The sequence below is a fragment of the Anomalospiza imberbis genome, chromosome 29, assembly GCF_031753505.1.
Source record: "Anomalospiza imberbis isolate Cuckoo-Finch-1a 21T00152 chromosome 29, ASM3175350v1, whole genome shotgun sequence".
NCBI lineage: Eukaryota > Metazoa > Chordata > Aves > Passeriformes > Viduidae > Anomalospiza > Anomalospiza imberbis.
Window position 1 is genome coordinate 954,322 of NC_089709.1, and position 25,487 is coordinate 979,808.

Sequence of the window (25,487 nt, forward strand, 5' to 3'; positions counted from 1 at the left end):
ATGGGGTCTATAGGGGGCACCCCGGGGTCTATAGGGGGGGTATATGGGGTACATATAGGGCTGTCTATAGGGGGTGGATATGGGGCACCCCGGGGTCTATAGGGGTGTATAGGGGGGATATAGGGGGCTCAGGGCTGTCTATAGGGGGTCCATAGGGGGCATCCCGGGTTCTATACGGGGGTACATCTGGCACATATAGGGCTGTCTATAGGGGGTGTATAGGGGGCACCCCGGGTTCTCTATGGGGGATATATGGGGCACATACAGGGCTGTCTATAGGGGGTGGATATGGGGCACCCCGGGCTCTATAGGGGGGTATATGGGGCACATACAGGGCTGTCTATAGGGGGTCTATAGGGGGCACCCCAGGGCTCTATAGGGGGCTGTATGGGGCACATACAGGGCTGTCTATAGGGGGCACCCCGGGCTCTATAGGGGGCTATATGGGGCACATACAGGGCTGTCTATAGGGGGTGGATATGGGGCACCCCGGGCTCTATAGGGGGGTATATGGGGCACATACAGGGCTGTCTATAGGGGATGGATATGGGGCACCCCGGGCTCTATAGGGGGCTGTATGGGGCACATACAGGGCTGTCTATAGGGGGTGTATAGGGGGCACTCGGGGTCTGTAGGTGGGGCATATGGGGCCCATACAGGGCTGTCTATAGGGGGTGTATAGGGGGCACCCCGGGCTCTATAGGGGGGTATATGGGGCACATACAGGGCTGTCTGTAGGGGGTGGATATAGGGCACCCCGGGCTCTATAGGGGGCTGTATGGGGCACATACAGGGCTGTCTATAGGGGGCACCCCGGGCTCTATAGGGGGCTATATGGGGCACATACAGGGCTGTCTATAGGGGGCACCCCGGGCTCTATAGGGGGCTATATGGGGCACATACAGGGCTGTCTATAGGGGGCACCCCGGGCTCTACAGGGGGTGCACGGATCCCGCCTCGGCGGTTGATTGCTCACGCCTGGGCCCCGCCCCGCCCCGCCCCACGGCGGGCGCCGTTCCCCGCGGCGTTGCGGTGACGTCACTCCCGGGTTGCGGTGACGTCACTGCCGCCGCTGCCTGGCGCGGGGCGCGCGCGGGACGGAGGGGGCGAGCGGCGGCTCCGTGAGGGCTCCGAGCGGCGGCTCCGTGAGGGCTCCGGCGGCGGCTGCGGGTGAGTGCGGCCGGGGCCGGCGGGGCCTCCCCGCTGCGGGAGGGGCCGCCCGGCGGGGGCCGCGGGGATGGTTCCCGCTCGTCCCCCCCCCCGCGCCAGGGCCGCGGCCGGGCCTTTCTGCGGGCCTTGGGCGCGCACCGGAGCCATCCCGGGCCTCGATCCGCCCTCGGCCGGGGTCCGGCGGAGCCCCCCGGGGCTGCCCGGGCGGGGCCGGCCGGAGGCGGGGCCCCCCGGGGCCGTAGCCCGGGCCCCACAGCCGCCTCGGGCCCCGCCGGGGTCGCTGCCCCCCGTCCCGGTAGGGCGCGCAGCCCCCGGGCCCGGATCCCTCCCGGTCCCGATTTTCTGTCCACGACTTGAAAACGTCGGGGTTTTGTCGGTTTCCAGCAGGATCGCTCCTAAAATCACCTCTGGGGGAAGGGTCCGGCCTGGCGCTGCCCCCTCCTCCACCGGCTCGGCGTCCGCGGTGCCGGGACATCGCGCCGTGCTGCCGGTGCCCCGGGGGAGAAGGAGCTGCCGGCCCTGACCGGGGCCTCACCCCGTCCTCCCACGCTCCCCTCCCGTTACCTGCCCGCGGCACAGCCGCGGGACTCGGGAATTGCGGCACCTCCCTCCCGCCTGCCCTTGCGAAACCGGCCACCGTGGTTCCTCTTCCTCCCCCAGCGGAGCGGAGCGGAGCCGCCCCGGCCCTCGCCACAATCCCCGCGCCGTGTTGGGGATTCGCTGGCCCGGGGGCTGCGATCCCAACCGAGCCCATCCCGACCCCGCGGGGCTCCCCAAAAGCGGCCGGTGGCGAGGGACGGGGAGCCGGGATGCGCTGACCCCGCGGCGAGGGGCGGCTCCCCCGCTCCCCCTTGCCGGGGCCCGTCCGGAGCCTTTTTAAGGCACAAAGGTGCTCATTGTGTCGCCAGCAAATCCCTAATCCCGCAAGGCTGGTGCTGTGGCTGGCCTCGGAAGGCTGGCGGTGGGCTCCGTGCCTCCGTTTCCCACCGGGAGCCGGGTTGGGATCAGCCGCGGGATGCGCACCAAACCAAAGTCGGGGGGGAAACCAAAGTCGGGGGGGAAACCAAAGTCGGGGGGGAAACCAAAGTCGGGGGGAAACCAAAGTCGGGGGGAAAACCAAAGTCGGGGGGGAAACCAAAGTCGGGGGTTTCTCCTTGCTCCTGAGCGCGCTGCAGTGCCGGGGTTGCGATCCCGGTGTGGGTGCGGAGGCGGGAGCCCAGCTCTTCCCTCGGGCTGGCTCCAGGGACCCGGGCTGCCGGTTTGGAAGCAGCCCGGTTGGAAGCAGCCCGGTTGGGAGCGGGGCTGGGGCCCCTGTTAATGATCACCCTCTGACCTCCGGGCTGCAGGGAGCAAAGTCCCTCGGTGCCCGAGCCGAGCGCCGGCCGCTCCAACGGGGATTTCACCGGGGCCTCCCTGGGACAGAGGTGGAAACGGGGGTGCCTGGGGTGTGGGATCAGCCCTCTCCTCGGAGATGCCCCCCTCACCTCTCCCCCTTTCCCTCCCCTCAGCATGTTTCAGACCTTGTACAGCTATTTCTGGTGGGAACGGCTCTGGCTCCCGGCAAACCTCACCTGGGCTGACCTGGAGGACCGGGATGGGCGAGTCTATGCCAAAGCCTCTGACCTGTACATCACCCTCCCCTTGGCCTTCCTCTTCCTCGTTGTCCGGCACCTCTTTGAGACGTGAGTCCCTTCCCTGGGGATGGGGACAGATCCTGAGCCCCTGATCCTGCTCTCCCCGTGCCCTGGGGGCTGTGGCTGAACCCTGGGATGTGGCACCTTGTGCTCAGCCTAGCTGGGGGTCCTGATCCCCCCCCTACAAACCCACATGCTCCCCCTTCCCCGCACAAACACGGCGTTCAGGGAGCGGTTTGTTGGGCAAACAATGGGAACAGACCCGGCTTTGTCGGGATGGCGAGAGAAGGGGGGGCCACCCTTCAACGGCGTGGGGACAGCCCGTGACAGAGGGACCCGGGGGGCTCCCCTGTGGCAAAACCCACCCTGGAGGAGGCGCAGCAGTATGGGGAGACCGAGGCACTGAGTGGTTGTGGGTCCCTGTGTGGCTTTGATGGGACCAAATCATCCAGGTGACAGGAATGGGGACGTTTATGTCCCCCAACTCCTTCCCCAGGTACGTGGCCACCCCCCTGGCCGGGCTCCTGAACGTCAAGGAGAAGGTCCGGTTAAAAGCCACCCCCAATGCGGTGCTGGAGAAGTTTTATGCTGCCACCACCAAACACCCCAAGCAGGTGAGGGTCCCCAGAGGTGCCTGGTGGGGGGTGAGGGTGGCAGAGCCAGGGCTGTGTGACACAGTGGGGCTGCCCTGGTGTCCCCAGGCCGACGTGGAGATGCTCTCCAAGAAGAGCGGCTGCACCGTGCGCCAGGTCGAGCGCTGGTTCCGCCGCCGCCGCAACCAGGACCGGCCCAGCCTGCTCAAGAAATTCCGGGAGGCCAGGTGAGACCCCCTCTTTCCTGCCTGGTGTCACTGTCCCTCCACCCGGGGGGAGCTCTGGCCGTCTCAGCTTGGACAGGAGCTGCCTGGGAGGGTGGGAGACGCGGGATCTGTGGCCGGTGGGTCCGTCCTCCTCCCTCCTGCTCCCCGGTGCCCGTCTGAGGACCGTCTGCTTCCTTTTTCCAGTTGGAGATTCACCTTTTACCTTATTGCTTTCATTGCTGGCATGGCTGTCATAGTGGATGTGAGTACTGCCCCCCTCCCGTGCTCCCCCAGCCCCCCTGGCCCCTCTGACTCCTGTGTCTCCCCCTCCCCATCCTGCAGAAACCCTGGTTCTACGACCTCCGGGAGGTGTGGAAGGGATACCCCATCCAGGTGAGCACGGATCCCGTCCCAGCTGCCAGCCCTCGGCTTTTCCTGAGCACCAGGATCAGCAGTGGGAACTGGGGGTGCAGGAGGGCCTCTTGGCACCCCTGGGGGTTTGGGGGTGCTCAGGGCACCCAGATGGTGCTCACAGAAGGGGACCAACCCCCTCAGGGGGACACAGAGGACCCCCCCAACGTGTCCCTTGCCCCCAGAGCATGCTGCCCTCGCAGTACTGGTACTACATGATCGAGCTCTCCTTCTACTGGTCCCTGCTCTTCAGCATCGCCTCCGACGTCAAGCGCAAGGTGAGGGGCTCTGGGAGGGGGTGGGAGACGCTGGGACATCTCGGCAGGGTTTTCTTCACCCTCGTGGTGGGCAGGAGGGACACGCAGGGGCTGTGGGATGGGAGCTGCTGTAACCTCCCCACGCCGCCCCATTGCTGAGCTCCCTTTTGCTTTTGGGCACAGGACTTCAAAGAGCAAATCATCCACCACGTCGCCACCATCATCCTCATCAGCTTCTCCTGGTTCGCCAACTACACCCGCGCCGGGACGCTCATCATGGCCCTGCACGACTCCTCGGATTATCTGCTGGAGGTTGGTGTGTCCCCCCCTCCCCTGTTGTCACCACCTGGCCCGTCCTGTGCCCCCTCCCCAGCTCACCCCCTCTGCCCCCTCAGTCTGCCAAGATGTTCAACTACGCCGGGTGGAGGAACACCTGCAACAACATCTTCATCGTCTTCGCCGCCGTCTTCATCATCACCCGCCTGGTCATCCTGCCCTTCTGGTGAGCTCCGCTGGGGAGCGGGGGAAACTGAGGCAGGGGCTGGGGAGAGTCTCACGGGGGGTGGGATGCTGGTTCTGCCCGTGACCGGAGTGGCTTTTCCTGGCAGGATCATGCACTGCACGGTGTTTTATCCGCTGGATCTCTACCCCGCCTTCTTTGGCTACTACTTCTTCAACTTCATGATGGTGGTGCTGCAGTTGCTGCACATCTTCTGGGCCTACCTCATCATCCGCATGGCCCAGAAGTTCATAACTGGAAAGGTGAGAGGGGGCCGTGGGGACGTCCTGGGGGAAGGAGCCACTCGGGGTGGATGGAGGATGGGGCTTGGCAGGGGAGACCCCAGACCCCAGAGAGCCCTCGGTGGGGAGAAACCGCTGTGGTTGCAATAGGGAAACTGAGGCACCGCAGGAAAATGGCGGTCTGCTGCCTGAACCCCCTTTTCCCTCTGCCCACAGGTGGTGGAGGATGAGCGGAGCGACCGTGAGGAGACGGACAACTCGGAGGAGGAGGAGGAGGTGGCCAAGAACGGGCCCCTCTCCAATGGCCACCCCGTCCTCAACAACAACCACCGCAAAACCGACTGAGTGCCCCGGACCCGAGAGCTGCCACCTCCTGCCACCGGCCCGGCCCCTCCGGCCGCTCCACACCGGGACCCCGGGGTGCCTGCCGGGCCCAGCCCCTACGGAGCGGGGCCGCAGCTCTGCCTCACACTCACCGCTGGTGCCCTTCCACCTCTCACCCGCTGCCTTAATCCACTGCGGTTCCCCGGGACAGGCGGGGACCCCACCGGGATGGCTCCCGTCCCACCGGGATGGCTCCCGTCCCACCGGGATGGCTCCTTCCCGCCCCGCAGCCCCTCGGATTGGCTCTGGCCAAAGAGCTCGGCCCCAGCCCCTTGCCGGGCTCTGTGTTATTCCTACTTTCCCAACCATTCCTTCACCGGAGGGAGGGGAAAAAGAAAAACCCCTTTCCCTGGCCTGTGGCCGGCTGGAAAAGCCGGCTCAGCCCCTGCTCCACTGAACTGGGAGGGAGGAGCAGGGAATTCCTGGGTGTTTGAGTGCCTAAACGATGGGATGACACTGTGGAAGTACTTGGGGGAAGGAAGCTGCGGGGCTGAGTCACTCCTTGTGTCTCACAGAGTTTAATCCTCTCATTTCTCTTCGGTAAAATGGATTTTGAGTCTCTCCCTCTCCGTGGCCTCTCCCAGCTGTAACAGGACAAATTTCCAACTGATGCTTCCTTTTTTTCTTTTTCTTTCTATTTATTTGGAAGACAGAAGGAGCCGGGCTTGGCTCTGTCTCCTGCATCCCCCGGGGATGCTGTGAGACCTCCCAGCACGGAGGGTTGGGGTGGGGTGGGGTGGGGGGGAAAAGGACCATTAACCAATGTCAGACCAAAACGTGTTTTGTTGTTGGTTTTTTGTTTTTTTTTTTTTTTTTTTTTAAATAAAAGGTTAAATATATTAAAAGTTAAAAAACTAATAAACTTGGGTAAAAAAAAAATTAACAGGATTTGGGCATATTCTGTGAGTGGCACAATGGCCCTGGGCTGGGGGGTTATTTTGGCATAGTTCCCTTAGGCAGTGCTAAAAATGGGCAGAGTTGAGGATTTTGATGGTTTTTATATGTTTTTTTTTTTTCTCCTAAAAGTTCTCCAAGTCTTCAAGCCCAGGCTGGAGCGTGGGTTTGGGTTCCCTGAGGAGCTGCAGCCCCGCTGGGATGACAAAGCCTCCATTCAGGTGGATGCTCAGGATGCAACTGGAGCTCCAGGAGGCCCCAGAAAGGTTTTATTTTACAAAGAAAAAAAAAAAAGTTATTTAGCAGGGAAAAAACCCAACAAGCCTCTCTTGTGCAGGGCTGCCTTGAGTGGGCTGGTGTTGGTTATGGGGGGCTGGGATGGTTGGAATCAACTCCACCACCCCCAGATTGGGTTTTTCCACGTCAACAATGTGAGATTTGACCCCACTTTGTCAAACCTCACCTCCTTTGCAGTTCTCAAGAGTGGGTTTGTTTGGTTTTTTTTTTCCCAACCCTTTGGATCTGCCCCGGTGCCTTCCCTCCTTCCTGCCCCTAAACAAAAAAGAAACCCAAGCCCCACACCCGTGGCTGCCAGAGCCCGGTGATTTTCCGTGGGGACTCGTGGCCAGCAGCCGGACGGGGCCGGCGCCGCTTCCTCCCTGCCCTGCCCAGGTACCCAAAGCCAGTTTGGGGCTGTCCCAGCTGCCACCGCCCTGCAGGAGTTTGGGCCAAGCTTGGGGCTCTCCGTGACGTTCTGGGAGGGTTGGAGATGGGCAGAGGCACCGGATCTACTTCCTCAAAAAAATCCCAACCCGTTCCTCTGTAATTTTCCCAAGTGGAGGGTTTAAGGAGTGTTTGTTTTGAGGAAAGGTGAAGGAAAGGTGAAAATGTGGGAGCTCCTTAGCCCTTTGCCTGGGCCCATCCACATCTGGCATTTTTCCTGCAAACCCCACGGAAACGAGGATGATGGCAGCAGTTCAACCCTGCTTTTTCAGGGCTCTTTGCTGTGTCTCAAGATTGGGGTAGGTTGTTTTTAATAGAAAAACGAACATTTATTGCTTTTTAGCAACTAAAAGATTCTTTACAGCTCACAGGTGAAGACAGATACTTAATTTTTGTCTTTTGTTGCTTGAGTTCTATAAATCCTGGTTGGTCCAGTCTTCCAGGGATTCTTTCCACCATCCTCCCTCCCACTTTTTCAAGGCCTCATTCCCAACTGGGAAGCACTTCCCAGGAATACTGGGGAAGTGCTTGCTGCTGGAAAAAGGAGGTTTGCGCCTTACATTTGGTGGAAAGATGGAAGAGAGCAGGAAAAGCTCATTCCTTGAGGGAGCCCGTTGTCTTGTGGGATAACTGGAGCCTCTGGAAGGTGGGAGAAGCCCAGGGGCTGGGAATCGCCCCCCAGCACAGCCCGAGTCCGTCCCTGCTCCGTGTCCGTCTGTGATTTTCCAGGTGAACGGGAGAACTGAGAACCTCTTGAGAAGAAACTTTACCCTCACTGAGGGAAAGTGAGCACCAGGCCTCTGGGGAAGTGGGAGCTGCTGGGAAGCAGGGGTGGCTCAGAGCAGCCGGCCCCGGCAGTCGATGGCCCCGCAGCAGCACAGCAGCTCCTTGCCCTCCACGCTGCCGACCTCGTAGTTGTAATCCCAGGTCAGCTCCGTGCCGGCTCGGATCCGCCTGGGAAGGAAAAAAACCACAGGGGATGGGTGAGGAGACTGTTCCAGAAAAGAGGAGAAACTGGATGATAGAAGGAAGCCACACTTCCATGTGAGCGCTCCAGGACGAGGCTGAGGCAGCCAGGGAGAAAGGGATAAAGTTCCCTGATGAATTATTCCTGTGAGGATTCACTGGAGGAGCAGGGAGGCACACGGCAGGGATTCACCGCGACTCAAAGATTTGGGAGTAAAACAGCAAGGGAAATCGGCTGCTCCATGCCTCGCTCTGCCCTTTGGGAAGGTCTAAAACTGGTGGGAATCACACCAAGATTCCCAGCACAAGAGAGGATTTCACCTGCCACCAAGGTTTTTCTCTGCACAGGAATGACGGGAAACTGGGAATGGATTTTCCAGGAGCAGCAAACACCCAGCCCTGGCCATGGAGCCAGGTCCCACCAAAGCCCAGGAATCCTCAGCCCCTCCCAGCACTCCAGGACTCACTTGCTGGCGAAGAAGGCCACCCAGGGGAAGCGGAGGTCGTGGGTGTCCACGAAGACGTTCTGCACGAAGAGGTTTGGGGTGCAGCTGTGCTGTAACGGCAACAGGGGAGAGCCTGAGCTGCTGCCCGGGCAGGGAGGCCGAGCTGCCAGCACTGAACACAGCCTTTATAAACAAGCAGCATTCCTGGTTTGCCCGCTGCATCCAGCGGAATCCTGCTGGAACAGGCTGCACGCCCAGCGTGAGTCACAAGATCCACACTCAAAGGTAACGGGCTCTGGAAGGACTGACGGGGCCATTCCTGCTCCCACCAGGCCGGAGCAGCTGCTCTTTCACTCACGAAGGTGCATCATCCTCCCAAACCTCCTCCTTTCCCCCTTCTCCCTAGTCTTGGGGAGGAACAGCCCCACTGAGCAGGCAGCTCAGCCCCGAGGCGTGCCCGTGGCCCACTCACGTTGAGGTAGCGGCCCAGGTTGCCCTCGAGCTTGGCGTCGATGATGTAGCAGTTCTCCTCCCCGTCGTAGAACTGCCGCGTGCTGCGGCGCACGGGCCCCGCGCTCTCGCCCTTGTCGGCCGCCGCCAGCGGCGTGGATTTGATGGCGATGCCGTGGGTGGACTTCAGGGCGAAGCCTCGGGTGGATTTCACAGCCACCTGTCTCTTCACGGGACCTGCCATGAGATGGGACCTTCCAGCAGAGGAACCTGGGGCAGTGCTGTCCCCGACCCTGCTGGTCCCCCTGCTGCTCCACTCAAGAGGTGGCAAAGCCCTCAGAGCCAAAACACCTCGCCGGGATGGCTCCTGGAATCAAGCCAGCCCAGCCTGCAGACCCACCGTAAGCCTCACTGTTGCTTTTTCTTACAATACCCAAAACCAGCTGGTTTTGAGGAGCAGATTTTGCAGTTCTGTCTTGCCAAACACATGGGGAAGGTTCCAACCTCAGCTGTGGGACACAGCAGGAGCAGCTGCTACAGCCTCACGAGCCCTTCCTGGTGCTTTCCAACCAAAACTTCTCACCCTCAGCCCTCGTCTCCCCCCTCACCTGACCCAGACGATGGATTTTTCTTGTCCTCCCCTTCCTCCTCCTCGGATCCTGAGGAAATGGTCTGGATGTCGTCGCTGTCGTTGGCTGTGCCCGGGGCCTGCCCTGCCCTGTGCTCCTCGTCGCTGTCGCTGCTGCTCGACACCATCAGCACATTCTGGGGACAGGAACAGCCCCTGGAGTGCACCCCAGCCTCCCTTTTCCCCAGGAATATGGTGCTGTCCTCCAGCTCACCCCCTCTGTTCCTTCCCTTTGGAAAGGGATCCCCCCTCTGGGCACCACATGGCACAGGTCAGTGTTTGGAACACCTGTGGGATTTTGGGGGGGCTGCTGAGTTCTGCTTGAGATCCTGGAGCATTGGGTGCTCAAAGGGAAGGGAGAAGTCCCCAAAAACCAAGGATAGTTCACCAGGATGGCTTCCTGCAGATGGCTCTGCCATACAATGTGTCCCAGGTGTGCAAACCAAGGTGCCAAATCCGACCCAAATCCCACGCTCTCCTCTTTTTTTTATTGATTGTTCAGATCCACAAAAGACCCCCAAAATCCAAAGGAAATCGACTGCCCTCCAAGAAATCACACCTACAGCCACAAACCCCTGTGCTCAGCTGGGAACCAAAGGCAGAAAACAACCCAAAATAAGGTTCAAGGTTGCTAAGGAAGGGGTCTGGGGGAGGCTCCTCCAGCCTGGGGGTCCTGCTCACCTCCGAGGACGGCGGGGCCAGGGACTGCCGGCGGCTCTGCAGCAGCACCGTCCCACTCACCGGCCTGTGGATCCCCTCCAGCCTGGGCGGGCAGGGGTTGTAGCCATACCTCCTTCCCAAGCTGCTCAGCCTGCAGGGTTGGGACAACAAGAGCAGGTCACAGCTGGATCTCCAGGGAAACTGCCCACAGGCCAGGTGGAAATTGTGCCACAGGACAGGAAAGAACGATTTAAGGAATCTTACCCAGGAGTTTTGGTGGATTCTTCAGGTTCCTGCAGAGGGGAGAAGCACAGATGATTGGAATCTCTCCCTTCCCGAGCACTCTCCAGCCTTTCTATGGAATTGTTCCCCAAAATGCCAGCTCAGGAGTGAGACGCTGCCTGTCCCCACACTCAGTGTGACATCCAGTGACACCCAGCGTGGAGATACCCCTCCCTGGGAGACTCCAAGTGCCCTCCCTGGAGCAGGGGGTGGACAGGGACCACCTCCATGTCCCTGCTCTCCCCAGCCATGTCCCTCAGGTCCCCAGGCAGGAGGATGTTCAGCTCTGCTCGCATCAAGTGACTTCTGCAGCCTCTTGGGCCACCAACTCCCTCCCTGGGAGGGGAAAAGCACCTCCCTGACCCACCAGAGAAGCCAGGGCAGCTGAGCACAGGGACATCCAAGAGGCCCCCAGTCCCCCAGGATGTGCTGTATGGGGAGAAAAGCCACTGGAGCAGGAGCTCCTCCCTGCCTTTACCTCTCCTGTTCCCTCATCTCTCCCCTCACCTCCTTCTTGGCTGCCTTTGCCTCTCCGTTCAGATCTCCCAGCGTGGAAGCACAGCCCTTCTCCCTCTCTGCAGGGATCTCCATCTTCACAGCCTTGGCTTCTCCTCCTTCACCCATCCTGAAGGACGAGGCGCCGTCTCTGTCCTGGAAGCCCTCGGCCACGCTGCTGGAGCTCAGCCACGAGGCCACTTTGTTCTTGGAGATCTCCTCGGACACGGGCAGCTTGCAGGGGGGGGCCGTGGCGGGCTCGTTGTGGCCCAGGGGCCGCGTGAGCCCCGAGTCCTTGGAGGCCGTCTCCGAGAGGCCGTGGTCGCGCTGGCCGCGCGTCTGCCGGCGCGTGGCGTAGCTGCGCAGCACCGAGCTCGTGCTGAAGCTCTCGTCCTTGCAGAAGTTGTCGTCCGAGCTGTCCTCGTTGGATTCCTCCAGCTCCTCCGTGCCCGTGTTCTCCTCGTCGTCGTCGTCATCCTTGAGGTCCACGCCGCTGTTGTCCGAGGAGCACTTGGCGTCGCTCTCGTAGCCCTCCTTGAAGTTCTCCACGCTCTCGATGTGGTCCAAGTTGGCAAAGTACTCGTCACCCATCTCCAGCCCCTCTTTGTCAGCAAAGTCATCCGTGAGGATTTTTCCTGGGGGAGGCAGAAAACGAAGGGTGAGTTTTCTCTTTTATCCTCTCCAAAGCTCACTTTGGAGGAGAAAACAGGGATGACACCCCTTTATTCCAAAGCTGGGCTGGGAAAAGACAACATAACCCCGTTTCTTGATGTAGCAAAACCCTGAAGCTTATGGTTGAGCTAAAATCAAGATTTTTCAGCCCAGAAATCTCTACAGAGCAGCTGAAGCAGAGCCTTGGAAGGGCTGGAAGAGCAGAGAGGCTCTGGCTGTGCTCCAGAGCCAACGCAACCCCAGTGCAACTTCTGCATCTCGTGGGCTGTGCCGGGCCCAGCCGGTTTGCTGAGCGCAGGAAGCAGGGCTGGGGTTGGGTCACCTCAAGGACAGCCCGGGGGATGTCTTGTGACACTGGCACTGCCACCACGAGGGCTCTTGCAGCGTTGGGGAAGTTCATCAGCTCAGTTTTCACCCTCCAGTCCCCCAAAACGGGCATGGCAGGAGCTTCACACCCCTTCCGCTGCACTTTGGAATGATGGAATCACTGAGGTTGGAAGAGCTTCTGAGTCCCACTGTTCCCTCCAGCACTGCCAAGGCCACCCCTGAGCCATGTCCCCAGGTACCACATCCACATGCTTTTGAGCAGTTTCAGGGACAGTGACTCTCCCACCTCCCCTGGACAGCCTTGCCAGTGCCTGACTGCCCTTCCCAGGATGAAATTTTCCTGGATGTCCAACTTAAACCTCCCCAGGGCATTGGAGAGGGCCAAAAGGTCCCGCCCGAGCCTTCTTTTCTCCAGGATAAGTCCCCCCAGCTTCCTCGGGAGCTCTCCAGACCCTTCTCCCTGTGCTCCAACCCCTTCCCCAGCTCCATTCCCATCTCTGGCCACCCCTCTTTCCACAGAAGAGGTTTCCACGTGCCAGGTGAGCTCCCACCTGCGTAGATGCAGACAAAGGAGCCCTTGGCGATGTCGTCGAGGCAGCGAATGCCCCAGCCTTTGTTCTGGGTCTTGAAGAGCTGCAGCCGCACCTGGAGGCCGTGCTGGACCAGGCGGTTGGTGCACATGTTCACGTTGCACTTGCACCTCTTGTTGCACTCGTAAACGCTGGAAGAAAGGAGAAGGGTGACAACTTCCAGGACACAGAAACAGCCCGAAGTCTGCGGCTGTTGGCAGTGCTGGGGATAGGCACAGAGGTCGCAGAGGACCAGGCTTGGAGCAACCCATGTTCTGGATGATCCTCAAGGCCCCTTCCAACCCAAACCATTCCACAACTGGAAGAAGAACCAAGACCAGAGGCAGGTGGTCACACCTGCACTGGGATACCCAGGATCAATTCCCTCTCAGTGGATCTGGGGCTGGAGCTTGTGAGGGCTCTGCTCACCCTGTTGGGAGGCATTCCTCCAGCCGCTTGTGCTGGTAGCCTGAGTTGGGGTTGATTACCCCTCCAGGGGTGCAGCCGCTGGCCTGGATGGTCAGCTGGTGACAGGCACACCTGGATCTGCAGAGAGACACAGGAAAACCCACGAGATCAGTCTGGAGACAGGAAAATAAATCACATCTTTAGGCAGAGATGGGCACAAAGGGTTTGACTTGGAATCAAAACCAAGAGAAGTGGTTTGATTCCACTCCATTCCAAGAGAAGCTGTGGATTTCTCATCCCTGGAAGTATCCAAGGCCAGGTTGGATGGGGCTTGGAGCAACCTGGGATAGCAGAAGGTGTCCCTGCCCGTGTCAGGAGTTGGACCTGGGTGATTTTTAATGTCCCTTCCAACCCAAACCACGAAACCCTCAACGGACTGACCTGCATGGGTTTAAATCCCAGAGCAGATCCACCTTGGGGTGTTCCCTGGGCACCTCACACAGCCCCACAGTGCTGTCCCCTCACCCAGGAGCAGTCACCTACTTGTCCCTGCAGCCATCCTTGCAGTCACAGCCCACGAGGAATTCCCAGCTGGTGTTGATGTACACCCCTTTCCCGGGGATCCTCTCCTTGCTGTAGGCCACCTGCGGGGGCGGCGTGTTGTCGATCTCGTTGACGCAGGACAGGGGCACGTCCTCCTTGCCCTTGGTGATGTCGGCGATGTAGTAGTAGGGCTTGTAGGGCTGGAACTTGCGATCCACCAGCACGTAGGGGTCCAGGCAGAACATCTCCAGGAACAGGAAGTCGCAGTCCGTCTCGAAGAGGTAGCGCTCGATCTCGTGCATGGAGCGCAGGCAGAGCCCGCAGGGCGTTTTGTAGAGCACGTGGAAGCCCATCTTGCGGTTGACGCGGCGCCGCGCCGTCATGCGGCGGAAGTCGTAGAGCAGCGGGATGAGCAGCGGGTTCCGGCTGCGGTACTGGTCGCTGCGCATGGGCCGCACCCGCGACAGGCAGGCGTAGCTGCACACGTGGGGCAGGTAGAAGAGCTTCTCCAGCGGGGCACGGTAGGACGGCTCGTTGGGAACGCGGTCCATCATCCCGTGGAAGGGCTGAGAGGGGCCGCCGCTGGGGACGCTGCGGGGAGAGAGGAGACATGGGGCTGTGCGGGTGGACAGAGGTTGGACACGAGGCCAGGTGGGCAACGGCACCTGGCTTAGACCGGCCGCAGTGTGACCAGCAGGAGCTGGGTGGTCAGGCTTTGGAAGGTGGTGAAGTCACCACCCCTCTAAGTGCTCAGAACACAAGCTGGATGTGGCACTTGGCGACATGGCTCTGTGGTGCCCTTGGCAGTGCCGGGGGGGACTCCATGAACTCAGAGGCTTTTCCAGCCTCAGTGATTCCACCGCTCCACGACGTGAGCTGCTGAACCCCCACCAGCATGCACAGCGTGTGTCCCAACATCCCAGATGGGAGGACTCACGGATGTGTCCCAACCAGAGCTCTGCTCACCGGTGCTGCGGGGCCGGGAGGGTCCTCCCGGCCACCGGGGTGTCCCCGAGGACGGGGGAGGACGGGGACGAGTGCCCGGAGCCCACGGAGCCAGGACGGAAGGAAGTGCTTTTCTTGGCCACCTGCTTTCTGCCCTGGACCAGCTGGGTGTCGGAGCATCTGCAGGAGGGAAGAAGAAGATGATTTGGAACGTGGAAAAGCAACTGGTGGGAATCAAAATAACACTGCCCCATGGAATTCAGAAACACAGAAGAATCCTAGCAGTGTTTTTTTTCCTAGTAAGTGTGAAAATCAGCCCATTTCTGGCTATTTCTGCTACAGCAATCCCACAACCACTCCGAATTTCAGAACTCAGCTACAGCTCCAAGTGACTTCTGATTTTGAAATGAGGCAAAGGTAACAAGGATGCCCAAGGCCTTAATCCCAGGAAGCTGGACAAACCAGGCCATGAAGAAACCCCTGGATTAGCAGAAACTAGAGTTTCCAGAAACTCAACCAGGCCTGAGTGGGAGGAACAAATCCAGAGGATTCTCTTGCAAGGACTAAGGAACAAGATAAGACTGTGCAAGTGAATGTAATAACATCCCTGATGAAAGAGCTAGCAGGGGCTCTTAAAAAAACAGGTTCTCAACTTATTTCAAGGTTTTTCAATCAACTGCAGGTTTCCAAACCATTCCAGGAGGTTTTCAACCGATTTACATCAATAAAACAGAAAACGACACCAAACCAGCTGCTGAAGAGGAAAAACAGTGAGGTTATTGGGGAGAAAGGGAGGAGACAAAGAGGAGGAGGAAGGGGCGAGGGTTTCTGCCAACAGCTGCCTGAAAGCAAAGTGTTCAAACACATCTCAAAAAGAGCAAGAGGAAAAATGGGCTTAAAGCAGTCAGAAGTGGTGACAACACCGAGAAGAACTTGAAAGAGGGGGGAGAAACCCAGGCTTTCCTCAGAGGAAACAAGACACCAGAGTGAGGAGACTGTTCTTAGTTTTAATAATCTGAAATCCAAGTGTTTGAACCCCTCAGAATCCCTGGGACCAGCACGGACACGGCCAGGCCTGGCTGCCTCCTGCCCCTCTTCAGGGCCAGTTGGGATTTAAGGGCAGGGAAGCAGCTGCACAAAAACCACGTCCTAAAGCCAAGCCCAAGAGGGAAAAAATTCCTTGTAAAGCACTGCAAGGCCTGAATGGGAAAGGATTCGGTGATGACACACGGGGCTGCAGGTCCAGCTCGGTTGTCTTCGTGTTGTGACACTGCCCATGGTCCTGGGGTGTCCCAGTCCCAGCCCAGCTCTTCCCTGCACGTGGGGGACCTGCAGGGGTGGGGGCCCAGCCGTGCGTTCCAGGACCTCCTTCAGCACCCAGGATCTCTCTGGCGTTATGGAAAAGGTGACGTTCTTGTGGCTTCCCCTCCCAAATCCTGGTCAGACCAGCACAGAGGGAGCATTTCCAGGGGTAAACTGGGTTAAACTGCAATGCTGCTTGGAGAGGAGCCACCAAGACCCCCGGCTGGGGCAGGTGGGGTTTGAGCTGCTGCTACACCTGGAGAGCCTGCGGGGAGCAAAGATTGACCTCCTGCACAGGCTGCTCACACCTGGGACATGTCCTGCCTCCCTCGTGCCCCACCAGCAGGGCACAGTCAGAGCAGAAGAAGTGCTGGCACGGGGCCAGGCGGCCGTAAATCCGGATGGGAAATCCACAGTGCTGGCAAAAATGATCTGGGAGAGCCTCTCCCTCCCCTACGAAGTCCCCGAGCACATTCCCAGGTTCCCTGGTGTCCTCCAACACACTCCCTTCATCACCAAGCCGAGTTCCTCCTTCCTCCAGGCCTCCTTCAGCCTGCAGCTCCGGGAATGTCCCCCTTGGGCCCCTGGCAGCGGCTTGGCCGTGGATTGCTCCGTGCCCACCGGGACCGACCACTGATCCCGAATTCCCAGCGAGGTCAGCGAGCAGGTCAGTCCAAGTGGAGGGACACAAGGCAGCCGGGGGCCAGCGCCTGGATCGTGACACGAGGGAGCAATTCAGATTTTGGGAAGAGAAAGAGCAAAGGTCTAATTTGGAAAGGCAAGTGCGAAGCTTTAGCCCTGAGGAGGAATATTTGGCTCGGGGAGTGTTGGCTCTCAGCTCCCGCCCCCAGTTATTCATCCAGCAGCTTTAGGTAAAAGTTTTCCCCCAAAATCATGGCTAAAGCCACGGAGGACGCCTGCAGGATTCCTCTGCACAGAAAAGGTGATGCCTGAGAGAGCTGAGTGCTGGAGAGAAGCAAAGAGGTGGAAGGTGCTGGAGATGGCTCTGGTACTCACTCCATCTCCGCAGGCTGAGGAGACGTGGGACGCGCAGCTGGCTCTGCAGTCTTGTACTGGGGACCGGTTCCTGCTAAATCCTGGGTGTACTGGACCACAGGGCCCTTGCTCCTCACAGCACCTGGTAGGGAAGGTGAAAAACCAGGGAGTCAACAGGAAAAATCTCTAATGTTACCCCAAGTTGGCTGTATGGGCCCCAAGACACTGACTTGTTCCTGGAAGGAACAAAACCAGAGGGATTTGGGGTTAATGGTGGATCATCACCGAGCTCAGAGCACAGCAACTCCCCCAAAAATTCTGGTCACTTCACCCAAGTGCAGTTTGATTTTGTGGCATTATTCCAGGAGAAAAATCCCACTGGAAATCTAAATCTCCTATGCCAAAGGACAAAAACCCTAGAAATCTAAGCCTCCTGTGCCAGGGGAAAAGACTTGCTGGAAATCTGATAACTCCTGCCAGAAAAAAAGAAAAAAACCCAAAACCTAGAAACCTGAAATCTCCAGGAATTCTGCTAAAAAACCCAAACCACCCTCCAGTTAAATCCCAGGATCGAAATGAAACCAAAAGATGCCACCAACCAACGTTGGGACGAGTCCTGGTTTGCCCACTTTGCTTCTTTTCCTGGGTGGAAGCTGTGGAAGTTTTCATGCTGAACATGGGCTCGAGGCGTGTGGAACCCCGGTAAATCCACTCACAACGTTTGTCCTCTTGTGGGAACGAGAAGGAAACACTTGCAGTTCCCATGGGAAGAGCTTCCTGGAGTGAGACATAGAGAGAGCACAAGGAGACAACAATGAGGATTGACAAACAGCAGTCAGAACAGACAATAAATTGTCAAACGCAATTATTTATGTTGAAATCTCTAATCAGGTATCAGGGAAAAATTCTTCCTGGAAAGGGTGTTCATGCCCTGGCAGGCTGACCGGGGCAGTGGTGGAGTCACTGTCCCTGGAATTGTCCAAAACTCCTGTGGATGTGGCACTTGGGCATGCGGTTCAGGGCCTCAGACTCCAAGATCACAGAGGTTCTTCCAACCTCAGTATTTCCATGATTAACAAGGAAAACAACTAATCAGATCCCCAGCCTCAAATTTAACCCTAATGGGAGAAGGGAAATTCCTACCAGGAAAAGGATTTTCACCAGACTTCCATCCACTTCTTCCACTCTGGATTTCCACCAGGTCCCTTCCCACTCCGTTTTGATCAGCTGCCCATTCTTCAGCAGCACCATGGGCCGGTTGGGATAGGCAGTGATGTATTCCTCAATGAAATCCCGACAGGAAACATCCTCGATGTCTTCCCAGGCCTTTTTCACTGTTTGGAAAGGGACACAAGGGAGAAAAGGAGTAGGACAAAACAGAGAGAACATTTAATTTAATTTTTTTTTTAAGGATATCGCAGCTGCATTTTTACTAAGGTCAATCAAGGGGTGATCCCAAGGGCTGGAATGTTGGTGGTGGGGCATCCTGAACCCACCCTGGCAATAAACCAGGATTTCAGATGTCTTCAGGCTCAGCACCACAAGGGACACGCCCTTTTTTGAACCCAGGCTCCTCCAAAGACCCAAAAGCTCTGCAGGCCAAGAGGGACAGGGATCACTCACGTGGCCGGCAGACCGGGTACAGCTCCCACTCCTTCACGTACGACGCGTAGCCATCGTCAAAGAAGATCAGGAACCTGGAAAACAAACGGGAATTAGGGATGGGAGCTGAAGAGAACACTTCTCCCACCACGGAATGGAAGTGGAGAACCTCTCCTGCTCCTCCTGGAGACAGCCCAGTCCTGGGTGAGGACAGAATGAAAAGCTCCAAATGCTCCCTGTGCTCTCCACGGCTGCTCAAACAGAACAATTCCCAGCCAGGCCCTTTTCCTCTGCTCCAAATCCCCTCTGTGCCCCAGGAAAGGGAGATAAAGGAAGAGAAAATGTTTAGTTGCTGCTGGTTTCTGCAGGGAAGATGGATAAGGCACCCATTTAGTGACTCTGAGTAATGACTCCAAGTCCTGGAGCTGTACAAAAGCTGCAGGATGGGGGATCAGCATGACAACCAGGACAAAAGTTGCAATTTGAGTATGAAATTCAGCTCATTTTCAGTTATTAAATGCATCAGATAAAATCCAACACAATTTACATCAGATCTGGGAACATTAAATCCTTTATCAATCACTTCAGGAAAACCACAAATCTTTATTTCAATAGATCAGAGCAGCCTTGCCCTTTTTTTGTTCCCAAAAAAGCTGCTCCAAACCTGCTCTTTCTCCCCCTGAAGAGCTTTGGCATCACTGCTGCCACTCTACCCTCCCAGGGCTCCTATTTCCTCCCACTGTTCCCTGCCTCAAGGAGCCCAGACTCAACATTTGGGTGATAATTTGAATAAATTAGCAGATCTAATTCCTGTCTCAGGGCCATGAGCAAGAGTGGAAGCTCCACCCTGAGTTTTCAGAGATAAGAAAGATGAAGAAAGTCAAAATCACAATCCCGGGGGAGGGCTCAATTCAGCACCTGAAGGGTATTCAAATAAACCCTTTTTTTTTTTTTTCTCTAAAACAAAAAAAAAAGAAGCAGAGATGGGGGCGTGTGACCACGGGAAATGAGGAATACCTGTCTTTATTCTTCACGTTGGGGGTCTCAGCCACGATCCCAGCATAGAGCCACATCTGATTGCCATCCTTGTACCTGGCCACCACCCTCCGGCCCACGTGGTGCCTCTCGGCAGATGGGTGGTAATCGTAGGCAATGTGGTTGCCCGAGAGCAAACTCTTTCCTTTGTTATCAAATTTCACTTTGTATTTCTTGCCGGCGCCTGGAAGGACATTTTAAGGCAAACAGGAGATAAATAAAGGGGAAAATAAACAAAACCCACGTGGTTTCACAGCAGAAATCCAACGCTCTGGGTCACTCCGAGATCCGTTTATTCAGAATTAACTCAGAATTCACTCCAAAGCCTTTCAGGATTTAATCTGGAGGGTGAAGCAGTGGAGGTGTGCTGCTCCCACAATCCCTTCCAGGTGCTCTGACACCTTTTAATCCAGGTTTCCCACCGAAAATCCCGGGAAAGCCCCGTGCACGGCACATACCGACCGTCTGGATGGCAATCAGCGTCCCCTTGTGCCACGTCTTGGTTCTTTTTTTCCCCAAAATCCTCATGCCCACTTTGAGGTCCCCATCAGTGTTGAGATCATTGCTAGGGGCTGCAGGGACAGTGACGGGCTGGGCAGTGCCAGGAGATTCCTGAGGGGGTTGTGCATCTACCAAGGAACAACAGCAGAAAGTCAGTCCTGAATCACCCAACGCTCCCTTCTTGGCACACAGCTGGAAGCTCAGCTCTGGAAGAAGAATTCCTGCCTTCCTTCCCCTCAGGAAGCCCAAGTGGCTCCTTTTCACTAAATGGAAACAGCCTGGGAAAAAAGCACGAGTTCAGAACCCATACACCCTAAATTCAAATAGCAGTTTGGGATCAATAACTGCGAATGGAGATTTCTAGCAGGGAAAGCAGACCTTTGTTTTCCCATTTTGGGAAGAAAAGGCCCAAGGCCAGGGCACACAGCCCCTGGAATCTCCCACACCTTTCTGTGCTTCCTGCAAGTTCGTTTTCTTGTTTACAGCATCCATGAATTTTGCAACATCCCGGGCAGATTTCCTCATGGCAGCCATTGCTTCCCGCAGCTGGAGGAAAGAGGAGGGAAACACAGAAAAACTTTAGGGATTTTGCACCTAGCACAACGTTGCGTCTCGGGAAAACCCCACATGAGGAAACATCTCTAGCCAGGGCCCCCCCACTCACCAGACTCTGATCCCTGGAGATTCTGGGATTGCTGCTGCCTGTGAGCGAAGAGAAAACAGTGGCTTAAAACCTTTTTTTGTGGGGAAAAAAATCCATCCTAATTAAATCACAGAAAGCAGAGGGAACAGGGGAAAGTGCCCATCCCAAATCCCTGCCAGGAAATCCAGCCGGACAAGGCTCTTCCCCAGCCTCACATGGGATTATTTGATGGCAACAACGGCGAGCCAGGTGGGAAAGGAGCGAAATCCCAGTCTGGGACTCCAGGGATTCTGGGACACCAACAGGACCTGGCAGATGCTCCCCATGAGCTGAGAGCATTCCTTTATCCCCACCCCGTCCCCTGGCCCTGCTGGGGACACTCAACTGCGCTTCCAGCCCGAGTCCACGCTCATGACGTCGTCGTCCTCCTCGTCCGGGATCTCGATCACTTCCGCGGCCGCCGGCGCCTCGTCCTCGGAGCTGCTCTCCCGGTACTGCAGGCCCATCATGGAGTACAGCTCCTTGGCCAGCGTCTCGCACTTGTCCATGGCCCTGGGGGAGGGAAACCTGCCGTGCCTCCCCAGTCCCGCAGCGATGGCCAGGAAGCGGGAAGGCTGGAAAAGCCTCGCGGTGGGGGGACAGCTGGCAGCGTGCCTCATTAACCACCCACACCGAGGGTCTGCCCTGAGGGGAACGGGAGCGAACCCCCGCCTCCCCCTCCCGGGAATTCCCGCTCACTCCGGGCCCACGCACCTCACGGCGTCGTCGATGAGCTGGTCAACGTGGGCCACCTCCTCCTCCTTGTGCCTCATGCACTGCTCCAGCTCCTCCAGCTGCTGCTTCCGCTGCCTCACCCACTCCGAGTTCTCCACCTCTTTGTCGATGATTTCCTGGAGCTCCTCCATGGAGATTCCCAGCTCCTCCATCACCTCCTGCTGCAGCTCCTCCACGTCCTGGGAATCCATCTCTGCCGCGCCTGAGGTTACACCAGGCCGGGGGAGGAAGGTGAGGTGAGGGAGGAGAGGTTGGAGAGGGGAGGGAGGGAGATCATGGCAGCTCCCCCAGCTTCCCCTGCCTCAGTGTCCCCTCACAGCCCCGCCGGGTCCCCTCAGCACCCCACACCGCTTCCCCCTCATCCTCTCCCAGCCCGCTCCGTCCAGCCCAGCCGCCCACAGACGCTCAGAGGCCTCCCCTTCCCCTCAGCCCCGGCCGCCTCGCCTCGCCTCGCCTCGCCTCGCCTCACTCACCGCCGCCGGTGCCGGCGAACCGGAGCAGAACGGCAGCGGAGCCCGGCGCGCCCGCCGCGTGACGTCACTTCCTGCGCGCGCGCGCCCCCTGGCGGTGCCGGTGCGTGTGGGGCGGAACCGGCGGCGGAACCGGCGGCGGAACCGGCGGCGGAACCGGCGGCGGAACCGGCGGCGGAACCGGCGGCGGAACCGGCGGCGGAACCGGCGGCGTTCGGGGGCAAAAGGAATTCCTCTGGAATCGGGGAGAAACCCCGCGCGAACCGGCGGTCGCCAGCTGGCCGCTGCCCCCGGGGGCTGCCGTGCACGGCCGGCCCCGCTCGGTTACAAACCAGGGAGGCCAAGGCGCCAGGGGTCGTGCCTGAGGGCGGCCCCGCGGCCCCGGAGCCGTTTGGGGCCGGCGGGGCCGGTAGCGAACGCCCGCGGCCCCGCCGGGAACGGTCCTTTATAACCGGCACCGCGGAGGGGTGTGCAGCACGGCGGGGCGATGGGGGGAGTGGGGGGCTGTGGGGGAAACTGGGGAGGAATGGGGGGAATGGGGAAAATTGGGGAAAATTGGGGAAAATTGGGGAGCAGGGGGGAATGGGGGAATAATGGGAAAATTGGGGAGCAGGGGGGAATGGGGGGGAATGGGGAATAATGGGAAAAATGGGGAAAATTGGGGAGCAGGGGGGAATGGGGGAATAATGGGAAAAATGGGGAGCAGTGGGGGAATGGGGGAATAATGGGAAAATTGGGGAGCAGTGGGGAATGGGGGAATAATGGGAAAATTGGGGAGCAGTGGGGGAATGGGGGAATAATGGGAAAATTGGGGAAAATTGGGGAGCAGTGGGGGAATGGGGGAATAATGGGAAAATTGGGGAAAATTGGGGAGCAGTGGGGGAATGGGGGAATAATGGGAAAATTGGGGAAAATTGGGGAGCAGTGGGGGAATGGGGGGAATGGGGGCAATGGGGAATAATGGGAAAAATGGGGGAAATTGGGGAGCAGTGGGGAAATGGGGGGGAATGGGGAAAATTGGGGAAATGGGGGGCAATGGGGAATAATGGGAGAAATGGGGAGCAGTGGGGAAATGGGGGAATAATGGGAAAATTGGGGAGCAGTGGGGGAATGGGGAATAATGGGAAAAATGGTGAAAATTGGGGAGCAGTGGGGAAATGGGGGCAATGGGGAATAATGGGAGAAATGGGGAAAATTGGGGAGCAGTGGGGGAATGGGGGGGAATGGGGGCAATGGGGGAAATTGGGAACAGTGAGGGAAATTGAGGATCAATGAGGGAAATTGGGGAGCAGTGGGGAAATGGGGGGCAATGGGGAATAATGGGAAAATTGGGGGAATGGGGGCAATGGGGAATAATGGGAAAAATGGGGGAAATTGGGAAGCAGTGGGGAAATGGGGGGCAATGGGGAATAATGGGAAAATTGGGGAAAATTGGGGAGCAGTGGGGAAATGGGGGCAATGGGGAATAATGGGAGAAATGGGGAAAATTGGGGAGCAGGGGGGAATGGGGGAATAATGGGAAAATTGGGGAGCAGTGGGGGAATGGGGGGGAATGGGGAGCAATGGGAAATTTGGGGAGCAGTGGGGAAATGGGGGGGAATGGGGAATAATGGGAGAATTGGGGAAAATTGGGGAAATGGGGGGGGAATGGGGCAATGGGGGAAATTGGGAACAGTGGGGGAAACTGGGGAGCAGTGGGGGAAATAGGGAACAATAAGGGAAATTGAGGATCAGTGGGGGAAACTGAGGAACAGTGGGGGAAACTGAGGAACAGTGGGGGAAAACTGGGGAGCAATGGGGGAAACTGGGGAGTACTGGGGGAAACTGGGGAGCACTGGGGGAAACTGGGGAGCACTGGGGGAAACTGGGGAGCACTGGGGTTCCCGGAGGAAGGGTGGGTTCCTGGAGGTGCGGTGCTGGAGCTTCCAGCAGCTCTCAGGCAATGGGTGCTGCTGGTGAGGCTGGGGCTCACCGGAGCACCCTGCGGGGTTTGGGGCTCCCGGAGGGATTTTGGGGGTCAGTTGATGGGTTCCTCCTCCCAGGTGGAGGTGGGAATGGCGCTGTAGGGATCCACCACGAGCCGGGCGCAGCGCACGGTCATGGCGAGGAGGAAGAGCCCCAGCAGCACCACGAAGGCCGTGGCCACGGCTTTGTCCACGTCCATGGCGGGCAGCACCGTGGGGGTCTCCATACAGGGACCCGCAGGTGTGGCTGTCACGGCTCCAGGGACCCTCGGGTGGGTGTCCCTTGGCTCCAGGGACCCTCGGGTGTGTGTTCCTTGGCTCCAGGGACCCTCAGGTGGGTGTTCCTTGGCTCCAGGGACCCTCAGGTGTCTCTTTCCCAGCTCCAGGGACCCTCAGGTGTCCCTTCCTTGTCTCCAGGGACCCTCAGGTGTCCCTTCCCAGCTCCAGGGACCCTCAGGTGGGTGTTCCTTGGCTCCAGGGACCCTCAGGTGTCCCTTCTTGGCTCCAGGGACCCTCAGGTGGGTGTTCCTTGGCTCCAGGGATCCTCAGGTGTCCCTTCCCAGCTCCAGGGACGCTCAGGTGTCTTTTTCACAGCTCCAGAGGTTTCTCAGGTGGGTGTTCCTTGGCTCCAGGGACCCTCGGGTGTCCCTTCCTTGGCTCCAGGGACCCTTGGGTGTCTCTTTCCCAGCTCCAGGGACCCTCAGGTGTCTTTTTCCCAGCTCCAGGGACCCTCAGGTGGGTGTCCCTTGGCCCCAGGGACTCTCAGGTGTCCCTTCCTTGGCTCCAGGGACCCTCAGGTGTCTTTTTCCCAGCTCCAGAGGTTTCTCAGGTGGGTGTCCCTTGGTTCCTGGGACCCTCAGGTGTCCCTTGGCTGCAGGGACCCTCAGGTGTCTCTTTCCCAGCTCCAGGGACCCTCAGGTGGGTGTCCCTTGGCTCCAGGGACCCTCAGGTGTCCTTTCCTGGCTCCAAGGACCCTCAGGTGTGTCTGTCACGGCTCCAGGGACCCTCAGGTGTCCCTTCCCAGCTCCAGGGATGCTCAGGTGTCTCTTTCCCAGCTCCAGAGGTTCCTCAGGTGGGTGTTCCTTGGCTCCAGGGACCCTCAGGTGTCCCTTCCTTGGCTCCAGGGATCCTCAGGTGTCTTTTTCCCAGCTCCAGGGACCCTCAGGTGTCCCTTCCTGGCTCCAGGGACCCTCAGGTGTCTTTTTCCCAGCTCCAGGGACCCTCAGGTGTCCTTTCCTGGCTCCAAGGACCCTCAGGTGTCCCTTCCCAGCTCCAGGGATGCTCAGGTGTCTCTTTCCCAGCTCCAGGGACCCTCAGGTGTCTTTTTCCCAGCTCCAGGGACCCTCAGGTGTCCCTTCCTGGCTCCAGGGACCCTCAGGTGTCTTTTTCCCAGCTCCAGGGACCCTCAGGTGTCCTTTCCTGGCTCCAAGGACCCTCAGGTGTCCCTTCCCAGCTCCAGGGATGCTCAGGTGTCCCTTTCCCAGCTCCAGGGACCCTCAGGTGTCTTTTTCCCAGCTCCAGGGACCCTCAGGTGTCTCTTTCCCAGCTCCAGATGTTCCTCAGGTGGGTGTCCCTTGGCTCCAGGGACCCTCAGGTGTCCTTTCCTGGCTCCAAGGACCCTCAGGTGTGTCTGTCACGGCTCCAGGGACCCTCAGGTGTCCCTTCCTTGGCTCCAGGGACCCTCAGGTGTGTCTGTCACGGCTCCAGGGACCCTCAGGTGTCCCTTCCTGGCCCCAGGGATCCTCCAGCATGTGTCCCCCCAGCGCTCAATTCCCACTGACATCCCTGAGGGGCCA

The 25,487-nt window shown here is 58.5% G+C and overlaps 3 protein-coding genes across 8 annotated transcripts; 1 reads left to right on the forward strand and 2 right to left on the reverse strand.

Annotated features, from left to right (window-relative positions):
• The first annotated feature begins 1,042 nt into the window (after positions 1–1,042).
• Positions 1,043–7,469, forward strand: CERS2 (ceramide synthase 2). Of its 3 annotated transcripts, none has more exons than XM_068174972.1 (11): positions 1,043–1,157; positions 2,678–2,852; positions 3,301–3,418; positions 3,506–3,624; positions 3,808–3,865; positions 3,946–3,996; positions 4,200–4,292; positions 4,455–4,583; positions 4,667–4,773; positions 4,880–5,033; positions 5,229–7,469. In XM_068174972.1, exons 2-11 carry the CDS (start codon positions 2,680–2,682, stop codon positions 5,355–5,357), a joined length of 1,131 nt encoding a protein of 376 aa, XP_068031073.1. In that variant the 5' UTR covers positions 1,043–1,157; positions 2,678–2,679; the 3' UTR covers positions 5,358–7,469. The 3 variants fall into 3 exon arrangements, with proteins under 3 accessions (XP_068031073.1, XP_068031074.1, XP_068031075.1); XM_068174973.1 differs by having other exon boundaries at positions 1,050–1,145; positions 2,679–2,852; XM_068174974.1 differs by having other exon boundaries at positions 1,053–1,170; positions 2,679–2,852.
• Positions 6,007–21,459, reverse strand: SETDB1 (SET domain bifurcated histone lysine methyltransferase 1). 4 transcript variants are annotated; one of them, XM_068174918.1, is made up of 21 exons: positions 21,237–21,459; positions 20,869–21,035; positions 20,505–20,542; positions 20,287–20,386; positions 19,798–19,968; positions 19,322–19,523; positions 18,326–18,399; positions 17,846–18,036; positions 17,302–17,479; positions 16,724–16,844; positions 14,426–14,584; positions 13,460–14,050; positions 12,938–13,054; positions 12,491–12,660; positions 10,953–11,575; positions 10,428–10,456; positions 10,185–10,314; positions 9,484–9,640; positions 8,898–9,112; positions 8,447–8,535; positions 6,007–7,967 (listed from the first exon to the last, which is right to left on the reverse strand). In XM_068174918.1, the coding sequence occupies exons 1-21, from the start codon at positions 21,446–21,448 to the stop codon at positions 7,850–7,852; spliced, it is 3,852 nt and encodes a 1,283-aa protein (XP_068031019.1). In that variant the 5' UTR covers positions 21,449–21,459; the 3' UTR covers positions 6,007–7,849. The 4 variants fall into 4 exon arrangements, with proteins under 4 accessions (XP_068031019.1, XP_068031016.1, XP_068031018.1 ...); XM_068174915.1 differs by lacking the exons at positions 6,007–7,967; positions 8,447–8,535; positions 8,898–9,112; positions 9,484–9,640; positions 19,798–19,968 and having other exon boundaries at positions 9,680–10,314; XM_068174917.1 differs by lacking the exons at positions 6,007–7,967; positions 8,447–8,535; positions 8,898–9,112; ... (4 more) ...; positions 12,491–12,660; positions 12,938–13,054 and adding an exon at positions 16,223–16,416 and having other exon boundaries at positions 13,869–14,050.
• Positions 21,460–23,560: 2,101 nt separating this feature from the next.
• CTXND2 (cortexin domain containing 2) lies at positions 23,561–24,038 on the reverse strand. The gene has a single exon (XM_068175020.1). It carries the CDS (start codon positions 23,916–23,918, stop codon positions 23,745–23,747), a length of 174 nt encoding a protein of 57 aa, XP_068031121.1. The 5' UTR covers positions 23,919–24,038; the 3' UTR covers positions 23,561–23,744.
• Between the last annotated feature and the right edge of the window lie 1,449 nt (positions 24,039–25,487).